Source organism: Lineus longissimus, chromosome 1, assembly GCF_910592395.1.
Source record: "Lineus longissimus chromosome 1, tnLinLong1.2, whole genome shotgun sequence".
NCBI classification, from domain to species: Eukaryota; Metazoa; Nemertea; class Pilidiophora; order Heteronemertea; family Lineidae; genus Lineus; species Lineus longissimus.
The window spans coordinates 10,571,434-10,597,632 of NC_088308.1; the positions used below are offsets into that span (position 1 = coordinate 10,571,434).

At 43.5% G+C, this 26,199-nt stretch overlaps 1 protein-coding gene across 1 annotated transcript; it reads left to right on the forward strand.

Annotated features, from left to right (window-relative positions):
* Nucleotides 1-20,251: 20,251 nt before the first annotated feature.
* Nucleotides 20,252-22,645, forward strand: LOC135497084 (uncharacterized). The gene has a single exon (XM_064786794.1). The coding sequence runs from the start codon at nt 20,252-20,254 to the stop codon at nt 22,643-22,645; it is 2,394 nt and encodes a 797-aa protein (XP_064642864.1).
* Nucleotides 22,646-26,199: the final 3,554 nt, after the last annotated feature.

Below are 26,199 nucleotides of genomic sequence, written 5' to 3' on the forward strand. Positions count from 1 at the left end.
TTATGATAATATTCCACGCCAACATATATGACTTTAAATTCTTTGGTTTATCATCAAGTTGATGGCTCGTATTTTGTTGATGCAGATGAACTCCAAACATGAAGAAATATAAAGTTTTCCCAATTAATAGTTTTTGTACGAAAGCCCAGAAGGCTTATCTGAAATTCTAATCTGAAAGCCGAAATTCGAAATCCGAAATTTTGAATTCGAAATCCAAAATCAAAATCCCTAATCGCTGGGAAATCTTTAGCCAATCAGAACAAGTATAACATTCAGTAATTTGCCGGTTTAACAATAGAGAAATTAAAAGTAAGTAATGAGTTTTTCAAGAATTTGCATCAGATTGTACCGGGATATAACCCCTGTATGGCTACAATATCGTGCCGCAGATTTTTGCAATGAATTTATAAACTGACCACCACCTCCCGCCACCCCCAAAAAAATCAAAGTGTCTCGTCCCAAACGCACTCCTCCGTGTCTGGCCGGGTATTTAACCCGGGACTTATCCGACACAAGGCCGACGCTAAACTGTTGTGCACCTGCGCTCCCTGTTCAATTTTCTGTCATGAAAACACTAAAAAATGAGGAACCACCAAATACGCTACAACGGTCTGACCAAAACAAGATTCCTAAGTGAAGAAACTCTACCTCTTTTTGCAAAACAAAATTTATTTTCGAATTTGATAGATTCATGCTGCAGTCATGGTCACAGCTACAAATTGCAATTGCCACTGTCTTTGTAACTATAGATTATGTAAAACCTTCTCTTGGTGTTAGATGTAAATTGTCGCTTTTAATGTGTGACCTTTCCGGAATTTGTATTCGTTCGGCAAAAGGATCAGCCCATTCTTTTCGTCGACAAGGCAGAAAAATGCAGCTTGGTCAACGACGGTGAGGATGAACTGAATTTTGGCTTTCATAGGAAATGCTAAAGCTGATGACTTGTCCCTTGATGAATCCGCTTGGAACATACTTTTGAATTCTGTGTTTGTCGCCTGATTCTCGATAACAATCGCCGCAAGTGTACTGCCAAGTAACGCAAATAATACTAGTTCCTAAAATCCTGTCAAAAGCAATTGTTCGTAACCTTTTATTCTCCTCTAGTTGAATCGTTCGCATCGTATTGTACATTTATTTTCTTTCTGTTATGGTTATTTTGAAAGGTTTGATTGTAAACTCGAATAGGTTTCCTTCAGAGTAAAACTGAGGATTACAAAGTGAGACGAGATACAGCGATGACAACAATCCTGTTGCATACTTCGCTCCTCCGAGAGATTTTAAGAAATTTCATTGCAATACCAAGATTTCTGATACTGAACAAGTTCAAAGAAGTGACAAACGTCTTTAAACAAAGGAGATACCTTTGTGCAAAGACGACTATATTGCTATTATCTGTAAACCGAAGATATCGAAATGTTGAATTACCGAAGCAACGACCACTCCTGAAGTTGTTATACGGTAGCAACAATTGTTGGCGGTTGCGTCCATCTAAAATAAATGCAACAGCGCGAAGGCCACTATCCTGCCACCACAGTGCGCCATCGTGGCAAATACCGATAACCCCGTCCTCATATTCACCAGCAATTTCCACGAGAATATTTATGAAGAAATTATGCTTTAATGTGATGTCACTATGTGTCTGATAGCAGCTATATCCACAAAGCACTTCAGCTACTCGTAGTGCCACTTGGAATTCCCGACTGCAAATTGTCCTTTGATACTTGAACTTTAGCTGCGCTTTCTGGAGTTACGAAATACTGTAAATATATAGTTCGTTGTCCATCTGCAATAAAGAAAGGGATGAGAAATAAATAAAGCAATAATAATTGCGCATTATCTAGCACGAGGTAAACCGATTTCGGAAAATAAGAGTATTTTAACCCAATGTCTCTCGATTCTATTGGCTTGATGTTGCTTGGTCCAACATATTTGGGCAGTTGCCAAGGGCGAACTCCATACCTCCGGCAAAAATTGAGTAGGGTACGAAGCCATTAATGATGTGACATATAATAATGATCACATAATCTTCATGTAAAACCTGTCCAATGGACGCCAATTCTGGCAGAGAAAATATGCTTGAATAATATGCTTTGGGGAATGATAGCACTAGTACAGCTAGTCTACGCTCTGAATGGTGCCTTCAAGATTGAGGTGTGAGATACAGATTCCCTTTAACACAGGCATGCCAGGGTAGTGGTTTGTGTTCACGACTTTCCCGCACTGCACATGGAGTCCTACTGACCAGGTGCACCTTTTCCGCTCCTATCCTTCTTCCTCGAGCGAAGTGTTCTCGCTGTTCTTCAGATGACAGCCATGCCAGCATGATTAGTTTACACCGGATGAAGTACCATGCCGTGAACCTGCAACTCTTGACTGATTTCTACAAAACTACTGCAATGACTCCTATCACAATGTAAATGAATATATGTAGTTCCAATTTCAATAAATACATTGAAATAGAAACATCACTATGATCTGCAACCGAAACCTCCGCACATTTTTCGCCACGTGAGTGCACGCCGAGATCAGAGTTCACATCGTCGCAGTTGCGGGGTAATCAAGCGCTTTCCTCCTTTCTGGAGAACTAAGGGCAACGGACGGACATTTCAGGCCAGTTGAGAGTTGCGAAGTGGCCCTGGCGATAATCTAACCCGGGAGTTTCCCGACGGAAGGCCGACGTTTAATTGTGGTGCCACCGAGCTTCCTCTCAATTCTTCTGTTGTAAAAGCACTGAAAGGTGAGGAACCACCAAATACACTACAACGGTCTGACCAAAAGCAAGTTTACCAGGTGAAGAAACGTTTAATTCTTTGCAAAATAACATTTATTTTCGAATCTGATAGATTCATGTTGCAGCTATGGTCCCGGTTACTAATTGCAACTGCCACTGTCAGTGCATGCGCAACTAGATTGTGTTAGATGTAAATTTTCGCTTTCAAAGTATGACCTTTCCTGAATTTGTATTTCTTCGGCCAAAGTATCAGCCTATTATTTTCGTCGACGAAGCAGAAAAATGCAGCTTGGTCAACGACGGTGGGGATGAACCGCATTTTGGCTTTGATGGGAAATGCTAAAGCTGATGACTTGTCCCTGCACGAGTCCCCTTGGAACAGAAACAACTTTTAAATTCTGTGTTTGTCGCCTGATTCTCGATAGCAATCGCCGCAAGTGTACTGCCAAGTAACGCCAATAATACTAGTTCCAAAAATCCAGGCAAAATTAACTGTTCTTAATCCATTCTTTTCAAGTTGAATCGTTCGCATCGTATTGTACATGTATTTTCTTTCAGTTATGGTTATTTTGAAAGCTTTAAATGTAAACTCGAATAAGTTTCCTTCAGAGTCAAACTGAGGATTACTAAGTGAGATGGGAAACGTTGCTAAAAAACCTGTTTCATACTTTGTTTCGCCGAAATATTTTAAAAAAATCAGTTTCAGGACAATACAAAGATTTCTGATTCTGAACAATTTCAAAGAAGTGACAAATTTCTTTAAACCAAGGAGATAGGTTACTGCAAAGACGACTATATTGCTATTAACTGATAACCGAAGATATCGAAATGTTGAATTACCGGGACCACGACTACTCCTGAAGTTGTTATACGGTAGCAACAATTGTTGGCGGTTGCGTCCATCTAAACTAAATGCAAATGCTTGTAGGTCATGAGCCTGCCACCACAGTGCGTCATCCTGGCAAATACCGATATACTCCGTCCTCATATTCGCCAGCAATAGCTACAAGATCATTTAAGAAGAAATTATGCTTTAATGTATATGGCGACTTATCCTTTTCTTGTGAAAATACATAAACATTTACCCACAATGCACTTCAGCTTCAAGTGGTAGTGCCACTTGCAGTTCCAGACTGGAAATTGTCCTCTGACACTTGGACTGTAGCGGTGCTGGTATTTCTGAAGTTACGAAATACTATAAATGTATAGTTCTTTGTTCATATGCAATAAAGTCAAGAGTGAGAAATGAATGATAAGCAATAGTAACTGCCCATTATCTAGCACCAGGTACCGAATTCTGAAAATAAGGGTATTTTAACCCAATGACTATCGATCCTATTTGCTGGGTGTTGCTTGGTTTTTGTCACAGAATATATATATGCCTATAATTGCTGTTAACACCAGCAGCAAAGAAGACAGATAATATTTTGTGTATCAATGAAATGATTGATTACCAAAACATGCGTATTTTCGGGAGTAATTTCCTACCGCGGGACGCCGAATCAGACCTTGCGAGGCGCACCCAGCCGTTCCGTGGTGACCACCGTTGTGGTGCTGGAAGGTGAGGCTAGCTAGGAGATTGGTGCCACGTCGGGGAAATCATTTGCACGTACACACCATATTTATGTGGTTCAAACCGATGGCATTGCAGTATGCCATCGGTGTGCCTCCAATTTCAGGCATTAACATAACTGCAAACTTGCGTTAAGTCTTTTATAATTGTCAGTTCACAGACACACAATGTTCATAGTTCGTTACATGATTAAATCCTTGGTCCACCCTTTGAGTCGGAATTTGCCTGGAAGTACGGGAACCATCAAAGAGGTTGTAAATTTTGTTGACGCAAGTGCGTAGGAGGGAAATCGAGTATAGTTAACTCGCTTAAGCTTGATGAGAAAATAACTTGCTCATACAGAATGGGACGGCTTGTTGCATTAATAATTGTTCAAGCAGACATATAATACACTTGAAGAATGAAATTACTAGGTGGATTATGAGGTCACTTTGTGCTTGCTTTCGCCATCGTTTGCTGTGCGTGTGTGAAGTTTGCGAGGGGTGTTCTAATGTATCTGATATTACAATTTGAAGACCATCTTCCGAGAAGGCGTATCATGTGATCATCAATGTGCGCGGCGGAAGGAGTGTCCGCTAAATTGGGTGGAGTTTATGCTTATCCGTTCCAATGCCGTTCTGATCTTATTTAAGGAGTAATTCATGTTTAAAGCTTGTCCTCATGGAGAGATGAGGAAGAATGGAGAGCAACAGTCTGTCCTGAGACCACCCCGAAACTGTCTGAAATGCTGGATGCCCCTGACTCGACAAGTTTCGCCATTGGTCCTTAAGATCATAACGGTGACACCCTGACGAAATGAAGCTATGATGTTAGTGCAAAAGTAATCCTCGGGGTTTGACCACTGAACATCTTCCTAGCAAAGAGTACTGGACGAGTCAAATTTGTTTCCACTGACCGTGAATTCACTACATCGCAAAAAATCGTAGAAAGCCTTGCATAACGCGGCCCTCATGAGAGAATCGGTGTACTGATCAACACAGCCTACAGTGAACAAAGAAAATAGCTTGGCCAGTATATTGATGGTAATTGGCAATCGAGGGGCCTTAGCCTCACCCTGAGTACGTTTGACGGCTTTCAAAATGTGCTTTAGCCGTATCCGTTTCCGGTCGACAGATCGGTGAGAGGGTTGTTGTAGCCGAGTGTTATCAAACCGTGCCTGATGCCAGCAAGATAGTTTTTAATCGTGCATTGTTTCAATTAGAGCTGTCAATTGCAATGGGCTACATAATAAATGAGAACCTGTTCGGTAGGAACGAGAGTTTGCAGCGAATGGGAATTGGAGTGTAGAATATCCGAGCCAAACATCGTGATGAAGCGGTTATAAGATTAGAAGCCGCTATTATAAACAGTCTCAGTGTTATAAGCAAGAACAGAACTCCATAGCCCGTGCACTGTGCACCTTTACCTCGGTTACGGATTATTTCTGTCGCATCATCAATCCTAACATAACTCAAACTGCAGCTTTCCTTGATCATTGAGACTTGGAGTGTCAAGTCGTCATACGGAGCGGAAATATCAACAATCAACGTAGCGACCAGTTGCGACACAAATTGGACTAATCCTATACGTAGACAAAGGCGGTTCATAAAAGGGACCAAGCAAATAAGCTTTTTCGGCTTCCTTTGCTATCAACTCAGGCCCTTTTTGTGCGGTGCGCTGATTTTTGCATTGAAACGAAGTTGTTGACTGACCAACAATGCCTGGTCAAAACCAAATCATATGCCTTCTTTGAGGTCGTGAACAAACTCGCGATCTGGATGTTTTGACAACTCTGACTCAAGTTTGTCGATGCCAATTGGAGTAGAAGCTTGCATATTTAAATGAGGGGGTGTAGGGAGTGTTAGCTTGAGATCTGGTAGTCAAGCCTTGATTGATGGGTTGGAGACATTGGTTGCGTGAGTTACCTTTGGCGGAGCAAAGGGGCAGTCCTGTCTTTCGCTGCGGTCAGTCTTATTGGTTCTGACATCATGGGTGTTATACTCGGTGTTATACCCGGCCTCAGGTGTGCGGGCCATTGCAAGCCGTGCACGCGTTGGCAAAATCGCAAACGTTGCGTCTTTAACCCAGGGTGGAATTATAGTTGTTGCAAATCTCGCACCCATTAATATATAGTCGCTGTCGCCGTTGGCTATCGACTTGTCGACTCGAACTATTGCAGGAGTTAGATAACATGCGGGCTCGGTTGATATGTTGGCGATGCGAGTGATTAGTGGTGCTGGGGCAAAAGTTAGTAAGATGGGCAATAGATCCACAAACGCCACATGCGTTTACCTTAGAGCCCGTGAAAATTTTGGCGAACAGATTACGGTCTCCAATTGACCAGTCAACCTTGACGTTATTTTTATACAAATGGGCGGCGGCCCGGATGGAGAGCAAACGATGTTACTCGTAGAAGAGTGACACACCATTAGATGCTATCTCCACTACATTACATTCATAGGCATCCAACTCTTGCCTTCCGTACGGATAGTACTCGCACATTATATTTCTATAGGTTGTGAATGCCCTACCCTATAAACTCGGCGAGCGTGAGTGGTTTTTGTACTCTCTTGTCATTATTAGAGGAGTGCTGTTTATGCATGAAACTGACGTCGACTGTTTCTGACACTGGTAGTTCAGTAGTGCATTCCGCCTCAGGTAATAAAAGAAGAGCAAGATCAACATAGTTACGATGGTGTGACGGAGACTGGGCGAGATGACGTCGATATGCGGCAGTGAATCGGTGGCAACTCCAAAGGATGTCGTCAGCTGCTGGTGTTGAGTCGTTGGCGTTACATGTATGTTGTTTCCTCGCGGCGTTGCTGTCTCCTGGGTGTATCCTGCTGCTGTAGAGGTCGAACTACTGTTCATTCCAGTTGGTGCAGCTATCGATCTATGTCCCTGTTGCTTGGAAGCTAGTCCATTGGCCAACGCCACCATAGATTGCTGCAGGATTTCCATCTACGATTTGAGCATCGAAACGTCCGAATTTCTCTCAGTTATGCCACTACTTTCGATCCGTTCAGTCATGTCATTCTGCTGATTCAACAGGGACACAGTGCCCAGTTCGCACCAGAACGAAGCCTGGAAAAGGCGAAGCCTGGTCCCGAATTTGCAGTGAGTCCAGACTGTGTATATCCAACAACTGCAGTAAGATTGACTCCAGCCTTGGATAACTCCGTTCGGAGGTTGGCTATAGTCCAGGAGCTGTAGTCCCCTTCACGACGGCGTTTTTATTAACTAGGCCTTCTGGGATGTGCGGCCTCGGCTACCCTTGACCTTGTCCTCTTCCTCAGTGACGAGGCAGCTTCGTTAGGTCGAATAAGATTCGAAGTTTAAATGGAGGGAAGAGTTGTCGAACACGACTTGGAAATGTTGCTTAATGATAGAATAAGCAGCAAATGGCCGAATGAAAGAACAGCCCTGTCCACGTAGTGTTATGCAATATGCATGACTCACCCGGACTGGAGCCCCCGGAGAAGTGACTGATCTGCCTTTTGGTGTTTCTGAGACAAGACCACAATTGATTTTTTAAGCCTTTTAGCAGTTAAATTGTCAATGTTTGACCGCGACGCATCAAAGAATGCGTGGAGTTGTGAAACTGAAATTCGGATATGATATACGGGTTAGTCTTGCGAGTAACTGGTGCGATTTAAATTGGTGATTGACCACGGAAATTTTTTATAATCGACAAATTAGGCAGATTTTGATATTTCCACTCTTTTCAGCCAACTGGCAGAAAAAACTCAAAACACGCCCCCTATTACCCAATTAGCAAAATTCGAAATTAATTTTTTCATCAAATAATTTCTTTATATCTGTAGACTTGCCACAGCAAATATTTTTTCAATACCTCTCCAAATATGTACTTGAGAGTTAAAAACATGCACTCGTCTAATTGATAGGCCTCGACCCTCCAACCTATGAATATTCATTAGTGGTCTTGTCTCAATGAAGGTACATTTCAGGGGTTAACATTTTGAGATTTTTTTCAAACTAATGTAGATGACATCCCACAACTCTCCAACAAAGGAAAGTCATATCTGGACATTTTTGGAGAAATGAGAGACATTTCAAAGAGTGGTACAACTGTGCCAAAGCGACGAAAGAGGACAAAATGGACAAAAAGTCATGATTTTGCAGCCAACAGCACCAAATTCAAAGACCAGCCCTGGCCAGAATAAGCAAGCTATGGAGCTGAAAATTTAGGATGTGATTTAGGAATATCTTTGCTGCTTAGGGAACAACTTTTAGAATCAAAGCCTAAGAAGTTTCAAAGAAATTACAAAATGAATGGCAACACAACAAGACTTGTAAAAATGAAACCGAACTTAGACCGGGGCTAGGTTGGCTCATATTGGTGTCAAATTAAGTTTTTTTTCTCATTATTTTAGCTTGTTTTGACCTAAAATCATCAGCAATACAATATTCTAAATGAATTAGAGTGATTTGAGCACATTCAAACTTTTCACTAAATTGACCCAAAATGTAGTGTAAATGGAGACAAGACCACAATTGATTTTTTATGCCTTTTAGCAGTTAAATTGTCAATGTTTGACCACGACGCATCAAAGAATGCGTGGAGTTGTGAAACTGAAATTCGGATATGATATACGGGTTAGTCTTGCGAGTAACTGGTGCGATTTAAATTGGTGATTGACCACGGAAAATTTTTATAATCGACAAATTAGACAGATTTTGATATTTCCACTCTTTTCAGCCAACTGGCAGAAAAAACTCAAAACACGCCCCCTATTACCCAATTAGCAAAATTCGAAATTAATTTTTTCATCAAATAATTTCTTTATATCTGTAGACTTGCCACAGCAAATATTTTTTCAATACCTCTCCAAATATGTACTTGAGAGTTAAAAACATGCACTCGTCTAATTGATAGGCCTCGACCCTCCAACCTATGAATATTCATTAGTGGTATTGTCTCTTCTCGTCTAAACCACAATTATATCTACGCTAAATTGCAAAATAATGCCAATGGTCCTTTAAGGAGCTTAGGACCAAATGAGGAATTCCTTTCAATAGTCAGTTCGTTGATTTTAATTATATAATTTGATACTTTGATACTTTGAACTCATGCTGCTACTATCAGCACTGTTATATTTTAATAAAAGCATGAGTTTGGAAATTCGCCTTTCGGCCTTCCTGAAATTCCCAATTCTTAGTCTTCTTTATCAAGTCATCTTTCAGGAACTATCACAACAATGACCCGAGAAGGAAATCATATTGCTAATAACGCGAATGAAAACATATTGCTATACATCTTTTATACTTTGGTTCTGAAAATCTAGTAGCTAAATTTGGAAATGTAGACTTCTAAAACGAAAAAGCGGTATTACCTGTATCACCCAATACGGGTATTTTAAACCAGTTTTCCTCCAGCTACAATTCCATGTTGCTTTGTTCGATGGGAAAACCAAGAGGCAGACATGGCCTTTGATGGAGAATGTCTGGCACTCCTGAGCAATCGCGCATGTTAACCCGCACTGGAGGACAGAATCAGCCCGCTGGATCCTGGATTTCGGTTTATCAACGTATCTGCTGTATGTCAGCACGAAAATAATTACTCGTGCAAGCGCAGTTACACTGCCAGCCATTTTCTTTAATTGGTAAACTCGAAAGTGGAGTCGAAATTCTGGCCATATTCCTGTCTAAGATTGGTCATTGGTCATTGATCGGAAAACTGAGAGGCAAACATGAACTATGATGGAGAATGCATGGCACTCCTGAGCAATCGCGCATGTTAACCCACACTGGAGGACAGAATCAGCCCGCTGGATTCCGGATTGAGGTTCATCAACGTATCCGCTGTATGTCAGCACGAAAATGATTACTCGTACAAAATTCCAGTCTATGATTAGTCTAAGGACTTCTTATATGAGCATATCGTGTGAAATCTGAAACGTTACAAACTTTTTGGCAACAACTGAAAGAAGAGTTTACCAGACCAAGGTGCGACTTCCAAATGAGCAGAACACATGCTAGTACTTAGTAGTTGAAAAGGAAAAGTACGGAAACACCAAAGGCGAATCACGAACCTCATCACCCTGAAACGGCGTGGCTTTCAAGAAACTAACATTCCTGGCTAATGTTAACCGAGGATCCTAGTACTAGGTGTCCATTATATTTGTTTGCAAACGCTGAAATTCGTACACGGCCTCGATCATATGATTTCTCGAGTCCTTCGGCACTGGTAAAAGAAAACAGTATTGCAAGCATAGCTCACATTTTATAGCATGTTGGGAAGTCCCAGAACATCTTTCTTTGGGATACATTCATGAGAACCTCCCCCTCCCCCTCCCCAAAAGCAAATACCAAGCAATCAGAGAACCTTTGAAAAACCATCCTCGACAAAATACATTTAGTCTGTATTTCGTCATTCAGAGCTCTTTGTATGCCGTTTTTCCCGATGCAACGTTTGTGTCCTGCTATTGATATTGATTCGTACAATGTATAAATTAAGGCAATGGATCGATTTGGCACGAACTATTTACAGGGTGGAACAAAAAGGGAGACTTTTTGCTGCGCTTGGTAGATTCGCTAGTACAGTGCTTCGATTCAACATTGTCAATACAGCAGCTCACCAGACTGGGGGGTGTACGGGAACCAGTTAAGTGCCATTAGTCCTACATGTTCGCTGAGCCATGTCCGCTACACCTTTTTTGTAAGCTTTCCTCCGGTTGGTTGATATTGGATTGCAGATTTCGAATTTTGGAGTGGGATCTTTGGATTTCGGATTTCAGATTTCGAATTTCAGATGAGCCGGAGCGGAAATATATATATTACCATCAAACATTTTCAAAATATTTGATTTTTTAACGTAAAAATGGCAACTTTGTTGGGATTTTGGCACTCTGTTTCTGTGTTCAGTGAACAGCACTCCGAGATGACCCCTCAAGCTTCACCACTTCCCTATTAACAAAGGTCCAATGAGGCCTTTTATGGGTTATTTTGCATTCATTGATCATCTTGAATAGAAGCTGATCAGATTATGGTCTTATTGAATAACAACTGCTATTGTCAAAGGAAAATGGAGAGAAATTATTTTGTAACTTGGCATTTATTTTCAGTGTAATTCATGGCCTAAACTTGGGAAATCTACACAGGCTTTTTTAAAGATGTTTATAGTCTGGTTCAACCTAGAGGTGGACCATTGGAAATGTAGTTTGTGGTTAGAGTGTGGCAATAATGACATAATTAAGGTTACATGTTATGGCATAATGAATCGGATGACCTTGCTCAATAATAAACATTGGCCCATGGACTATTCTCAGCCAGAAGTTCATTTCATAAGGGTAACACGCAAATAAAATCTTGTGGTCAAAATTGACTGTTCCACACTGGCATTCCAATGGTTCACCTCTAGATTGAACCAGACTATAGTGGGTTTTTTTACTGTGCTTAGTCTCTACCCCACCTATACTATCACCATACAACAACAGTTTATTCAAAACCTAGTCCAGTCACCCCTAGATTCTATAACAGCCCTCATTCTATCAGGAAGTGACACAACCAATCCCTCCCAATACTCGTGGTCCTCACGAAGACGATTCCAACTTTCCTCGACAGCAAGCCACAGTTCATCCTGATTAGTAACATTTGTAAAGTCCACATCTCTCTGAACCTTTGACCAAACATTTTCAATTGGCGACATGTCAGCCCCTTTAGAAGGCCAGTCCAAAACTTCAATTTCCCGGTCACGAAGCCACTGTCCAACACGCCTAGCTGTGTGTATTGGACTTTTATCCTGTTGATAAATAAGTCTGTCAGGAAAAGCATGATGAATGTTGTCCATCTGATCTGCAAGAACTTGCAGATACTGATTCTGGTTAAACCTCCCATTTATACGCACTATCTGTCCGTCTCCACGTGAATTCATCCATGCCCAGACAGGCACGCTGAATCTACCACTTCTTTGAACAATTTTGATGTATTCTGAATGAAAGCGTTGGCCTTTTGGCCTGCGAACGAAAACTTGACCATTATCTCCAACGACAAAAGTCTTCTCATCAGTGAATGCAACTTGACGCCAATGTTCAATAGTCCAGTCTTGATGAGCCACTGCAAAGTTGTATCTGCTCAACTTGTGGGCATCAGTTAGTTTGTCCTTCTGTGCTGCAATGCAACCGTTTAGTCCTGCCACTCTGAGGCACCGCTTAACAGTTGAAAGGCTGGCCCTCAAACCCACATCATTTCTTAAGGATTTCACATTTTTGAACGGATGCATCCTCGATTGCCTAACAAGCTGTCTATCCTCTCGTTCAGTGGTGCATTTTGGGGCACCTGGTCTTTCTCGGCGATGAAGATTTCCTTCATTGTGGAAGCGGGTCCACCAAAATTGCACTGTTGCATGAGAACAACCAATTTCCCTTGCCACATTTCGATTACTCCTCCCTGCAGCTTTCAATGACATCAACTGACCTTTCTGATACTCAGAAAGTTCTCTTGAGCCATGTGTCCTCGGCATATCAAAACATGTGTTGACAGCAGACTGAACAGATCAAAACTTGGGTGCTTTCCAGGTTCATCCTGGCTATTCAGGAGATACTGAGAGTATTTTCAATGGCCAAGGCCTAATATAATAGGCGATCTTACAACCCCATGCCATGTTCTTCCTAAAGGATGAATGCAGGTCAGTTTCAACCATTCAATCAGGATGTCAATTATGAAACTGATGAAGTCTAGGAAAACCACTAAACCAAACTATAGAAAGGGGGTCATCTCGGAGTGCTGTTCACTGGACACAGAAACAGAGTGCCAAAATCCCAACAAAGTTGCCATTTTCACGTTAAAAAATCAAATATTTTGAAAATGTTTGATGGTAATATCCATCTATGCAGTAACAAGAAGATGTTACAGGTGAAAATTTTCAGGAATTGCAGAGTTTAAGAAAATCTCAATTGGACCGGTAATCTTTGAACAACGACAAAACCGAAGTCCGCCCATTGATCAGAAAAATCATTTTGCCAAATGATGGACAAATGACCTAACTACCATGCATCAGAAATTGGTGAAAAAATATTGGGGAATAACGGAGTAATTTACAAATATCAGGTGGTTAATAACTTCTGACCGAGATTGTACATCAATCCTAAAAAAAACCGGCGGAGGACGGCCGCAGAAATCAGAGCCAGCCCCCAGTCACCATAAGATAGTGCTTATGAGATCTATTGTGTGCACAGGAAGTCTAGAATGGCATTTACCATTGCTTTATCATCAGTGTCCATACTGTCCCTAAGTCCCAAGAAGTCCCTGATCGCTGCGGCTCTCCTCAAAATTTCATCTCGTGGTTTGAGAGGCTCTGGTTTACCTCTAGCCACAAATTCCTGCCTAGGAATGTTGTATGATTGTGCCATTAAACTGAGAGATTTCGAAACATACGAGTTACTCCCGCCCTTAATCAATTTGTAAGATAATTTTACATAGATGTTTTCTGAGAGTGAAGCTCGTATGGCAAGCCGTTCGTCCAATAATTAAGAAAACCTTGTTTTATTGAAGAAAACCTGGTTTTCTTCTTAAAAAACATAGTTTTCTTCAAGAAAACCATGTTTTCTTTCACGAAACTAGGTTTTCTTCGAAGAAGCATAGGTTGATTTAAAAAACCTAGTTTTCTTTAAAAAAAACTGTTTTTTTAACAAGATAACTTAGTTTTTTAAATCAACCTATGCTTCTTCGAAGAAAACCTAGTTTCATGGAAGAAAACATGGTTTTCTTGAAGAAAACTACGTTATATGCAATTCTTTTTCAAAACCAAGTTTTTAATGAAAAAGACCAGGTTATTTTTCATAACCTAGTCTTTTTACCTCGTCCCTGTTTGGCCTGAGCATGGCAGGGGAGAGGTTGGATTTTGCTTACCCGGGTTAGCAACCCGGGCTACGCATTTACGTACCAAAGGCCGCACAACCCGGGTAAACTACGGTGGATCGCCAATCTCGCCCCAAAGGTCACGCGCGTGCTGAGGGGACGGGGTAAAAAGACTGGGTTGTTTCGAAACCAGGTTTTCTTCTTTCGAAACTACGTTTTCTTGTTAAAAAACATGGTTTTCTTTGTTTTCTTCAACGAAACTAGGTTCTTTTGGAAGAAAACCAGGTTTTTATGATAAAAACATGGTTGTTTTAATTATTAGTCAAATGGCTGGATAAAAACATAGTTTTTTTCTTTTTTCGAAACTTGGTTTTGAAGAGAAATCATGGAACCTACACTTTATGCAAAAAGAATAAGTTATTTTTTAAAAAACCTAGTTTCATGGAAGAAAACCTGGTTTTCTTCAATAAAACATAGTTTTCTTCAAGAAAAGGTTTTCTTGAAAAAAACTATGTTTTTTAAGAAGAAAACCATGTTTTTTTCAAAAAAACTAGGTTTTATTAATTATTGGACGAACGGCTTGCCATAAGCTCGCATTAGGAAATTATACAACCTGATATGGAGCTAAAATCAATCGGATCGGAGTTGATTAATGTGGGGACAAGAGCACAGTGTGTGCTGGGGTTAAGACCAATCAGCCTCCAAGCAGGGGTTAAGACCAATCTGCCTCCAAGCAGTGTAAACCTTCTCTATCGAATTCTCTGATAGATTCCACAGTGTGCACCCATACAATGACATACAAAATGTGGTAAATAGTTTAACCTTTGTATCGACCTTACAGTTGTGGAATTTAGAAAGTAACAAATTCACCCTTCTGTTAAAATCTGACCCGGTGTTAATAGTATTTGAGTCGTGCTGTCGGCCTGAACACGGACCCTCTGAACGAGAACAGAATATCCCGGTAGTCGACTCTGCCGTGATCAGATTGGAAAAACAGATGTTTGCATTAGGTGGGATTAAATGTTATCATACATTCCACTGAAAACTCTCCCGCTATCTGCAGCTGTATATTCAAAGATAATTTTGATGGGCATAAAATAATGATATCGTCGGCGTAGCCAAACGCACCAACAAAGTTAGTTCCTATATAACATCCGACCCCTGAGCCCTTTAGTTTCAGGAGTAAAACATCGATATAAGTCGAAAAAAGAAATGGGATAGGATCCCACCTTGCTTAACCCCATTTGAAACCGTGAAATAAACTGAGTGTGACCCTTCCCAACTGTTGTTGCAATGTAAAGAAAAAAGCAGACGATCTTTTCGACGGTCTCGCAGAAGCGAGACTAGTTCGTGAAGTAGACGTAATCGGGTCGTGTGACCTTTCTTCGTCGCCATTCGTATTCTTGCTGTCGTATTAGCAGGTTCGTGTTTGTTTCGTGGCCGTTTTTTGTTCGTCTTCGTTCAGCTTTCCTGTCATGTTTCGGGATTTCTTGTAGATAGACTTCTCAGCAGTTCTTTGGAGCGCTCCAAGGTAGGCCTAGACATGTTTTAGGTGGTTTTGTTCGCTACACCTTACGCGAGTTGTTGACGAAGTATTTTCCCGCCATTCTCGGCCACCATTTTGAATAGATTTGTATGCCCGAGTGCGACTTGGCGGACGGATGTTTCTGCCACGTAGTTCGTTGTAAATCGTGGTTTTATTATTGATAGCACAGGTCAGTTGGACGGAATGCATGCATGTACATGATGTACGTTTGTATAGATGTTTTGTCGAGCCTTGCACTTCGTTGATGTTCGTTTTTGGTTCCGTCACTTGGGTGACCTTGACCTTTTGAGTTTTGGGTTTACCGAGTTGGTCACGTGTCTGCGTGACGTCTCTTACTGGCTTCCTGGATTTAAAAATTAGGTCAGCTCTTCTACGCTCCGCTGTGAGCGCTTGTTTTGGGACAGTTTTCTAGGTCTGTAGGAGGGTTGGGGATTCACTGCAGTTTATCAGCTCTTAGTTGGCCTGTATGCCAATGGCCTCCATAGACCCATGCTTGTTTCTCCGCGGCTCAGAGCTTATTCAATGCCTGTGGATTTGAAACCAGAGTGCCCTTGCAGTTGACTCAGATTATGGGTTGATTGCTAAGTTCCAGGTCAAGTCAGTCATCTTTGTTAATATAATCTAAGTCAAATCGCACCAAGCAAAAAAATGTTTCATGTTTACTTGTTCTTGTGTAATTTCATGTTTACTTGTTCTTGTGTAATTGTGGACAATTTATAGTGTTCGTATAAGTGTTATAGCCTAAAGGCTCAAAATTTAAACAAGCCCTCAGTTTTTGAGAGAACCCTCTGCAAAGGGTATATTTGCGGCCGATTCCGCTTCGGCCTTCACGTGATTGGACTTTCAAATGAACTTAATTGTAAAGACTTTGAGTGTTGATATACGGATAGGAGTCAGTTGTGAATGGACCTTAGTACATTCGGATAGAAGCCTAGTTGAAGTCGCGTGGAGACGGGTGGATCGGATCGAGGATAACTGTAGAAGTTCCGAAGTTTGTCGAAGCGAAGCTGGTGAGTGCTCCTTTGTAATTTTTTAGAACTCGCCAGTTCATCTGGCACCCGCGTGAGGGCAAATTTGAATTAGATGTGCCTTTTGGGTTTAACCCTTGACTGTTCTGTGCATTTGTATTACAAATTTTATGGGCGTGTGTGCATTGTACATTGCCTGTGCATCGCGTGTACATCGTGTAGGCAGACGTGTATTGCTCGCATGAACTCACATACATGACATAGTTGACTTTAAATGACTCAGTTACTAAAACTCATATGCTTGTCTTGTGTGGGACTTGGTCTTGCACCATAAATCACAGATCGGTATCCAATTCTTAGATTGATTTCAAGTTGTATATTGCAATTTGTTCAACTGTATTGTAATATTTTACCAATTAGTCATTTCAGGTATGGAGGTGAATTCAATTGACGAGCTGCTCCCACCGTCCCGAAGTGGGCGTCAGCGGCGCAGACCTGCCCACCTAGCAGATTTTGAAGTTGCTTACTCTGGGGATCCTAAGAGGGATCCGGTTCAGACATTACCAGTTGTGAATGTGTCTGGCATGGGTCCAGGACATGATGATCCTGACTTTGTAATTCATCGAATGCGGAATGACATTGACATATGTAGAAGGTCTATTGACAAGGATTTTAGTAGAGCAGATGCCATCTTCTCGAGGGGAGGGAGTCGGAGAGTCTTGTCTAAAATTAGAGTGAGATTAACCAACAAAATCCATGAGATAAGAGAAATACTTCGGATTCTTGGCGGGTTGTTAACCGACTTGGGGCAATTGCGTAATTTAACTGAGTGGAGTAGAGACCTCCAAGAGCGTTTTGAAGAGATAGATGACTCCATTGAGGAGTACTTGGAGATACATGCTAATGATTCACCTTCCTTTTCAGGCTCATGCAGATTTAGTTCGGAAGTATCGGACCATAATTATGCTGAAGACATGAAGGGCCCGGAGTGGCTGGAGAGGCAACTGGGAGTCGCCGGACCTGAGGGTCACCATGAACCACCCCATCCAGACAATATGAAGGAAGACAGCGATACAGAGGACCACCTAAGAGATGAAGGAGAAATAGATGTAGTTGGTCTGACTGGTGGAGATGTCGAAGAGAACGCCGATGATGACATGCTCGAGTTAGTCAACGAACTTGATGCTGGCAAACCTGATGTTGACGAATTTGATGCTGGCGAACCTGATGTTGACGAACTTAATGATGTCAAACCTGATGTCGACGAACTTGATGATGTCAAACCTGATGAAGGGGAGGTGGTGCCTGCGCCGGTGACCACTCCCAAGCCAGAACCAGTAGTCGCTTCAGTGAAGAAGGAGATGGTGAGACATGTCAGTTTCCTGAGTCACCGCCCCCTACCGATTGATGCTGTCGTGCAGACGTTAACCCTTGACGACCAAGAGAGTTCAACCTCAGAGGGTCTTGATGATATTTCAGTGAAGTCCCGAGAAGCAGCAGTGGACGCGGAGGTTGCCACCTTGCGCGTGAAACAGGAAAAGGAGCGATACTCCGAAGACTGTCATCTGCGAGCCATGCAGCATCAGATTGAGATCCGACGCCGCCAGGATGAAGTGGAGCGCCATCGCCTTAGAGCTGAGCTGCTCAGAGGAGAGGCGGTTGTCGGACGCTCTGAGATTTTAGTAAGTAAACCAGAACCTGTAGTAGATGTTAAGCCCCATGTGGGGCCTACCTCTAAACCGAGGGAGGTTGGTAAGTATTTTGAGGTGAAGCCTTCTCCTGGGGAGAAGCCTCTTTCCAATGTCAAGATGCAGGAACGCAAGATGACCAAGAAGATTGAGCCCAAGGATGGTGGTGTTGAAAATCCCAAGTCAAAACCAAGCGGTAGCGTCCCTGGAGAAAGGAAGCCAGCCATGGGTTTGAAGAAGAATGTTTGTAGCACCCCTAAGGAGAAGCCTTTAGTATTGGGATACAGGACGCCTGTTCGTGAAAAGCCCGGATCGCCGTTACGTCATGTGTTGGCCAAACTGGGACGTGTAGTGGAACCTACTCCCCTTGCGACGGTGTTTGAAGAAGATTCAGCAGACCTACCTAAATTCTTCCAGGGAATGGCGAAGCCGAAACTTGCGAAGTTCAATGGAGATGTTGACCAGTACTGGGATTGGAGAGAACAGTTCACCCTTTTTGTGGACAAGGCTCGTGTTCCAACTAGATTCAAAGTAATGATGTTGAAGCAGGCCTTGACTGGACGCCCTCTCAAGCTGGTGGAGCATCTCGGTTACTCTGACCTACAATACCAGATGGCATTAGACAAGTTGGACCAGAGGTACGGCGGGAAGAAGAGAAACTTTCAACGATTTGAAGAGACGGTAATGGCCTTTCCAGAGATCAAGGAGGATAACCTGTTGGACCTGGAAGATCTTTCGAACAGAATGTGTGATCTTATATCAAAACTAGATGACGCTGGACAATGTCAGGAGTTGGTGGGCATGTCCACCCTCTATACCATTATTTTGCAAAAGGTACCAAGTTCACTGGTGATCCGTTATCGAGAAGCCTACCTGCACAGTGATGTTGAAGATGGCCTAGCAGTCTTTGCCGATTGGATGAATGACCAAGTAAGTATGAGAATAGAGTTAGATGAACTTCGACGTATGTCTGCAGGGAAGAAAAGGAATCAACCTGGACAGAAGAAGACTAATAGCCATCTATCTTCTACTACTACCAAGACAACATCCGCGAAGCCCACAGCCAAGCTTAGAGACAAGAGAAAGAAGAAAGATGGCAATACCGATGTCCAATCGCAAGCTACAGCTACCCCTGTTTCTGCCCCACTTAGTGAGAGATATGGACCATGTGGTGTTTGTGGCAAAGGTCATCAGGTCCCCTATTGTAGGACGTGGAGGAAAGCCTCGACATCAGAGCGTTGGAGCCTCGCCAAGGAGAAGAGATTTTGCTACCGGTGTTTGGAAAACTCTCACCGAGGAGCCCTGTGTCCATCCACCAAGATATGCAGGGAGGAGGGATGCCCCAAGACACATCACCTGACCCTTCATCGTGCTATGTCGGCTCCAATGGAAGACAGGCCAACTCAGGTTTCTTCGTCACCTGCTGCGACTGAGAAGGCGATGACGCAGTTTGGTGTTTCTCGGGACGGTAAAGCATGCCCCACTCGAGTCGGACTTCGAGTTGTTCCAGTGTTAGTTACCGGCCCCGAGGGGAGGAGGAAGGTGAACGCCCTATTGGATGATGGCTCAGATAGCTCTTTCCTGCGAACAGTGGTGGCAAAGGAGCTTGGATTGAAGATGAAACATGTTGAATTGAATGTCTCCACTATCCTAGAAGAGGATAAGTTTGTGCCGAGTGGATTGGCAACGGTTACTGTGGAAAATGTCCAGAGGACTTTAACTCGAACCATTGGTGTCCGAGTAATGGACAAAGTTTGTGACAATCTAAAGATTCCAGTCTGGAAGAAGTATCAAAGTGAATGGTTACATTTGAATGATGTTATCTTCGCCGAGTATGCCGATCCGCTTCAAGTTGACATGATCCTTGGTTCTGACAATCCTTAGTTGTTAATGTCCAGACGTGAGATAGGCGGTAAGCCAGGAGAACCTGTCGCGCGACTTACTCCGATGGGATGGACCTGTATTGGGCCATTGACAAAGGAAACCACCAAGTGTCAGTCGAACCACGTTCACCTGTATCATGGGACCACCGACCACGCCAAAGGACTCCAGATAGACCTGGAGATGGAGAGGTTATGGAATGCCGATGTCGATACACCCAAGGATCAATATTTCTATACGCCAGAGGAACGGATTGCACTGAGTAAAGCCAAACGGACGATCCGTTATGTTGATGGGAGATACGAGATCGGGATTCCATGGAAAGAAGATCGTCCCAACTTACCCAACAATCGCTCTGTAGCTGAGAGACGATTTTTTAATCTTGAACGAAGCCTTTGTAAAACTCCAGACATCGCCAAACGGTATGATGAGGTAATGGAGGCCAACATCGAGAAAGGATACCTCGTGCCTGCGACACGACCACCCCCTGCGGAGCCATGTTGGTATTTGCCCCATTTCCCAGTGATAAGAGAGCAGAAGGCGACGACCAAGGTTAGGATTGTGCTGGATTCCGCTGCGAAATTTAAAGATGTGTCCTTAAACGATGCCATGTTGCCCGGACCGAAGTTGCAGCGAGATTTGACAGACATTTTGCTGACTTTTCGTGTAGGCCCTGTCGCTTTAGTTGGTGATATCAAGGAAATGTTCCCACAAGTGAGGTTGTTACCAGAGGACCAGACGTATCATCGCGTTTTGTGGCGGAAACTCGGAAGTGACAACCCGCTGTTAGAGTATAAGGCAGCTCGTCTTACCTTCGGGGACCGAGCCTCGCCTTTCCTAGCGCAGTATGTTCTGAAGACCCATGCCGAAAGGATGATAGATGTGTACCCAGCTGCGGCCCGAGCGTGCATCGAAGATACCTACATGGATGATGAGATGACAAATACCCAGAATGTGGAAGAAGGGATCGGTGTCCGAAAAGACTCGACTGCCATGTTGCATGATGGTGGATTTCAGATACGCCAGTGGTGTAGTAACAAGATCGAAGTCCTAGAAGGTGTGCCTGAGGAGGATCGTGTCGCTGGAATCGACTTTGAAACAGAGGAGCTACCATGTATCAAGACATTAGGAGTCAATTGGGATGCGAAGAATGACACCCTTGGATATACTCACACTCCAGTCGAGGAAGTCCCTATCACCAAGAGGACGTTGCTGAGTAAGGTTGCCAAATTGTTCGACCCGCTCCAACTATTGGCACCTTTTGTCATCCGAGCCAAGATGTTGCAACAGGAGGCCTGGATGTTGGACCTTGGATGGGACGACCCATTTCCTCCCTCACTAGCTGATAAGGTGCAATCTTGGATTGACGAGCTGTTGGAAGTTACTGAGTTTAAGGTGCCCCGTTGGTACTATCAACCGGATTCCACGGGCTGGGCACTACATGTGTTTGTAGATGCATCAAGCAAGGCGTATGCGGCCGTAATCTTTGCACGGAGTACATACTCTGATAGTGGAGTGTTGGTTCGTTTGGTTATAGCCAAGGCAAAAGTGGCGCCTGTGAAGGCAGTTTCGATTCCTCGGCTCGAATTAATGGCAGCGCTGCTCGGGATGAAGTTGGGCTTACGAGTAGCCAAAGCTTTACATTGTGAGAAGTCGGAGATAGTATTTTGGACTGATAGTATGGACACCTTGTACTGGCTTCGAGGTCAATCCCGTCGTTATAAACCATTTGTAGCCCACCGTGTGGCGAGCATTCATCTAGAGACCACAATATGCCAGTGGAGACATGTTCCTGGGGAGGTAAACCCGGCCGACTTAGCGACCCGTGGACGTACCATTAAAGAACTCACTGCACCCAACTGCTGGACTGATGGACCGCAGTTTCTTTACGGGGGGAGAGAGACGTGGCCGGTAGGAAGGATGGAGGAATCCAATTCCCAAGAAGCCCTAAAGGAGACTCGTAAATCCGCCGCGGACGTCGCCTCTACCCAAGTCAAGGATGAACCAGCTGCCAGGGAACCGGTCTTTGGGATGTACAGACACTCATCTTGGACTAAAACCATGAGGATTACTGCTTGGCTACTAAGATGGAGGCGAACCCTTGAGAAGCTGGATGAGCCGACGCCTTCAACGCTACTCCCGGATGAAATCAAGAAGGCAGAGGTCTATTGGGTTAGAGTGATGCAGACCGCCCCACCTCTGGAGTCAGCGGCCAGGCAGTTACGAACAGGTCAGCCTGTGCGAGGAATGAGTGCGTTATCCCCATTTCTAGATGACCAGGGACTGTTGAGAGTGGGGGGACGTTTGGGTCGCTCCAACCTGCCCTATGATGCCAAGCACCCACTAATCCTACCGAGTCAGCATCCTTTGACCGAAACACTTATCCAACACTACCACATGAGATGCTATCATACAAAAGGGGTTAACGCCCAGCTCGCGGAGATACGTGAACGATTTTGAATCCTGGGCGGAAGAATGACGATACGGAAGTTCATCGCGGCATGCGTGGAGTGTCGGAAAATGAAGAAGAGGGTCGGAGAGCAGCTAATGGGCTCCCTTCCAGATTCGAGGGTGACCATCCCGATTCGTGCTTTCACAAGATGCGGCATTGACTTTGCTGGCCCGTATATAGTTAAGGTATCGCGCAACGTCCGTGCCAAGCGTTTTTTGTGTTTGTTCACGTGTTTGTGCTCCCGTGCTGTGCACCTGGAGATAACGTATTCCATGGAAAATTTCTTAATGCCTTTTCAAGGATGACGGCAAGGAGAGGGAAACCGACTGATGTTTTGACCGATAATGGTAGTAACTTCATTGGAGCAGAGAGGACCCTACGGGAGTTGGTAGAAGCTCTAGATAGAACCAAAGTTCAGGATATGGCCACAAGGGAGGGGATATCATGGAGTTCCAACCCGCCATTGGGTTCCCACCATGGCGGCGTGTTTGAAGTGATGATAAAAGCGGCGAAACGCGCGTTACATGCGATCCTTGGTGAAGCACACGTCACTGATGAAGAGTTGTTGTCGGCGGTTGTTGAGGTGGAAGGACTGCTGAATTCGAGGCCTCTTGTATACTGCGGGAACGACCCACAAGACATGGTGCTAACCCCGAACCACTTCCTCCAGGGCCAAGCTGGCGGATCGTTAGCGCCAGTTGTTGAGGAAGAAGTTGCCTGTAACCCACGACTACGTTGGGAGTTTGTTCGAGAACTTACCACCAAGGTCTGGCAGCGCTGGCAGAGAGAGGTAGTTACTTCATTGCAAGGACGCTCCAAATGGACCGCAGACAGGATAGACTTTAGGGTGAACGATGTCGTTCTATTGGTAGACCAAGCCAACCCGAAAGGACGCTGGCCACTTGGAAGGGTGACGGAAGTATACCGACGGGAAGATAGGAAAGTCCGAGACGTTGATGTTGAGAGCCGTGGGAAGCTGCTACGAAGACCAATCACCCGGTTAGTTTGGTTGCCCGTTGTAAGGGACTAGATCGTCCGTCCCTTAGGGGGGAGAATGTTGTTGCAATGTAAAGAAAAAAGCAGACGAACTTTTCGACGGTCTCGCAGAAGCGAGACTAGTTCGTGAAGTAGACGTAATCGGGTCGTGTGACCTTTCTTCGTCGCCATTCGTATTCTTGCTGTCGTACTAGCAGGTTCGTGTTTGTTTCGTGCCCGTTTTTTGTTCGTCTTCGTTCAGCTTTCCTGTCATGTTTCGGGATTTCTTGTAGATAGACTTCTCAGCAGTTCTTTGGAGCGCTCCAAGGTAGGCCTAGACATGTTTTAGGTGGTTTTTCCGACTTTGTTCGCTACACCTTGCGCGAGTTGTTGACGAAGTATTTTCCCGCCATTCTCGGCCACCATTTTGAATAGATTTGTATGCCCGAGTGTGACTTGGCGGACGGATGTTTCTGCCACGTAGTTCGTTGTAAATCGTGGTTTTATTATTGATAGCACAGGTCAGTTGGACGGAATGCATGCATGTACATGATGTACGTTTGTATAGATGTTTTGTCGAGCCTTGCACTTCGTTGATGTTCGTTTTTGGTTCCGTCACTTGGGTGACCTTGACCTTTTGAGTTTTGGGTTTACCGAGTTGGTCACGTGTCTGCGTGACGTCTCTTCCTGGCTTCCTGGATTTAAAAATTAGGTCAGCTCTTCTACGCTCCGCTGTGAGCGCTTGTTTTGGGACAGTTTTCTAGGTCTGTAGGAGGGTTGGGGATTCACTGCAGTTTATCAGCTCTTAGTTGGCCTGTATGCCAATGGCCTCTATAGACCCATGCTTGTTTCTCCGCGGCTCAGAGTTTATTCAATGCCTGTGGATTTGAAACCAGAGTGCCCTTGCAGTTGACTCAGATTATGGGTTGATTGCTAAGTTCCAGGTCAAGTCAGTCATCTTTGTTAATATAATCTAAGTCAAATCGCACCAAGCAAAAAAATGTTTCATGTTTACTTGTTCTTGTGTAATTGTGGACAATTTATAGTGTTCGTATAAGTGTTATAGCCTAAAGGCTCAAAATTTAAACAAGCCCTCAGTTTTTGAGAGAACCCTCTGCAAAGGGTATATTTGCGGCCGATTCCGCATCGGCCTTCACGTGATTGGACTTTCAAATGAACTTAATTGTAAAGACTTTGAGTGTTGATATACGGATAGGAGTCAGTTGTGAATGGACCTTAGTACATTCGGATAGAAGCCTAGTTGAAGTCGCGTGGAGACGGGTGGATCGGATCGAGGATAACTGTAGAAGTTCCGAAGTTTGTCGAAGCGAAGCTGGTAAGTGCTCCTTTGTAATTTTTTAGAACTCGCCAGTTCACCAACGAATTCTCATCTTCTGATGTATATTTAGGAATACTATTGTTCAAGCCATCACATGACAGATTCCTTTTTCTAATAAAATAGTCAATAACTTAGTATACTGGACTTGATCAAAAGCCTGGCTGGCATCTAATAACATTCCATACACATTTCCACCCCCATTGCGGTAATACTGAATAACCTCATTTACAGTGAAAGTGCAGTCAGCCACTGACAGTCCTTTCTTACACCCAAACTGCATATCTGATGATTTTAAGATCTCCTGACACTTGCGTAAAATGACAAATTCAAACAATTTGCATAACGGGCTATTAAGTGCGATACCTCTGTAATTGCTGGAATCGTTCAGGGATTTCCGTCTATTCTTAGGAATCGGCATCACTGTAGAACGCAACATGTCACTTGGAATATGTCCATGTTTTATCATCTCAGAAAATAAAACTGATAGTAATACATACAACCTTCTCGTACCATGCTTCAAATGATTCGTAGAAAAACTAGTGTGGCCATCATTCTTATGATACTTAATCGCGTTTACGGCAGAAATGACTTCTTCAACAGTTGATGACGCGCAGAGCAGGCACTATGCCCGCCATTACAGGTGTTGGCTATCTTAACATCAATATCATTCAAAAGTGCGTCCATTTCATTTCTATCGTATGATACCGAATTATAAAGGTTACTGTATTTACTCGCAAGATGATTGCAAATTGCATCACTACCAATGTGTCCATCCACATTATTCGGGAGCTGCGTGGTCGACCGATTATTTTTCTTCATTTCTTTCCAGAAGTTATTTTCATTTTGATTTAACAAGTTATCAGCCAAACTATCGGCTCTGATCTTTTCCTCACTTTTCCTTGCTGTTCACGTAAACGTTGCTTAGTACGAGCAATCCCCTGATGGCATTGGTGTGCAATTTCTATGACTCGTGCGGTAAGCGATTTCGGTACGGCCACACGATCTCCACGCAACAGGTTTTGCTTATAAACAGACAACTCCTTTCGGAATCTGAACAAACCATGGACAGCTTTGTCCACAGCATCCAGTTCATCAGGCCAACCATTTACAGTGTAACATATTGCCTTTTGCAAGGTTTCATCGTTATTTGAAGCAGAAGTTATTTCAGCGAGAGTAACACACGCAGTATCATCCTCTAATGTCAAACAATTGGCTTCATCCTCAACATCGTAACCAGCGGTATCCTCT

Bases quoted from the DNA above. Each gene is read 5' to 3' on its own strand.
- LOC135497084 (XM_064786794.1), top strand. From the start codon at position 20,252: ATGGGATGGACCTGTATTGGGCCATTGACAAAGGAAACCACCAAGTGT.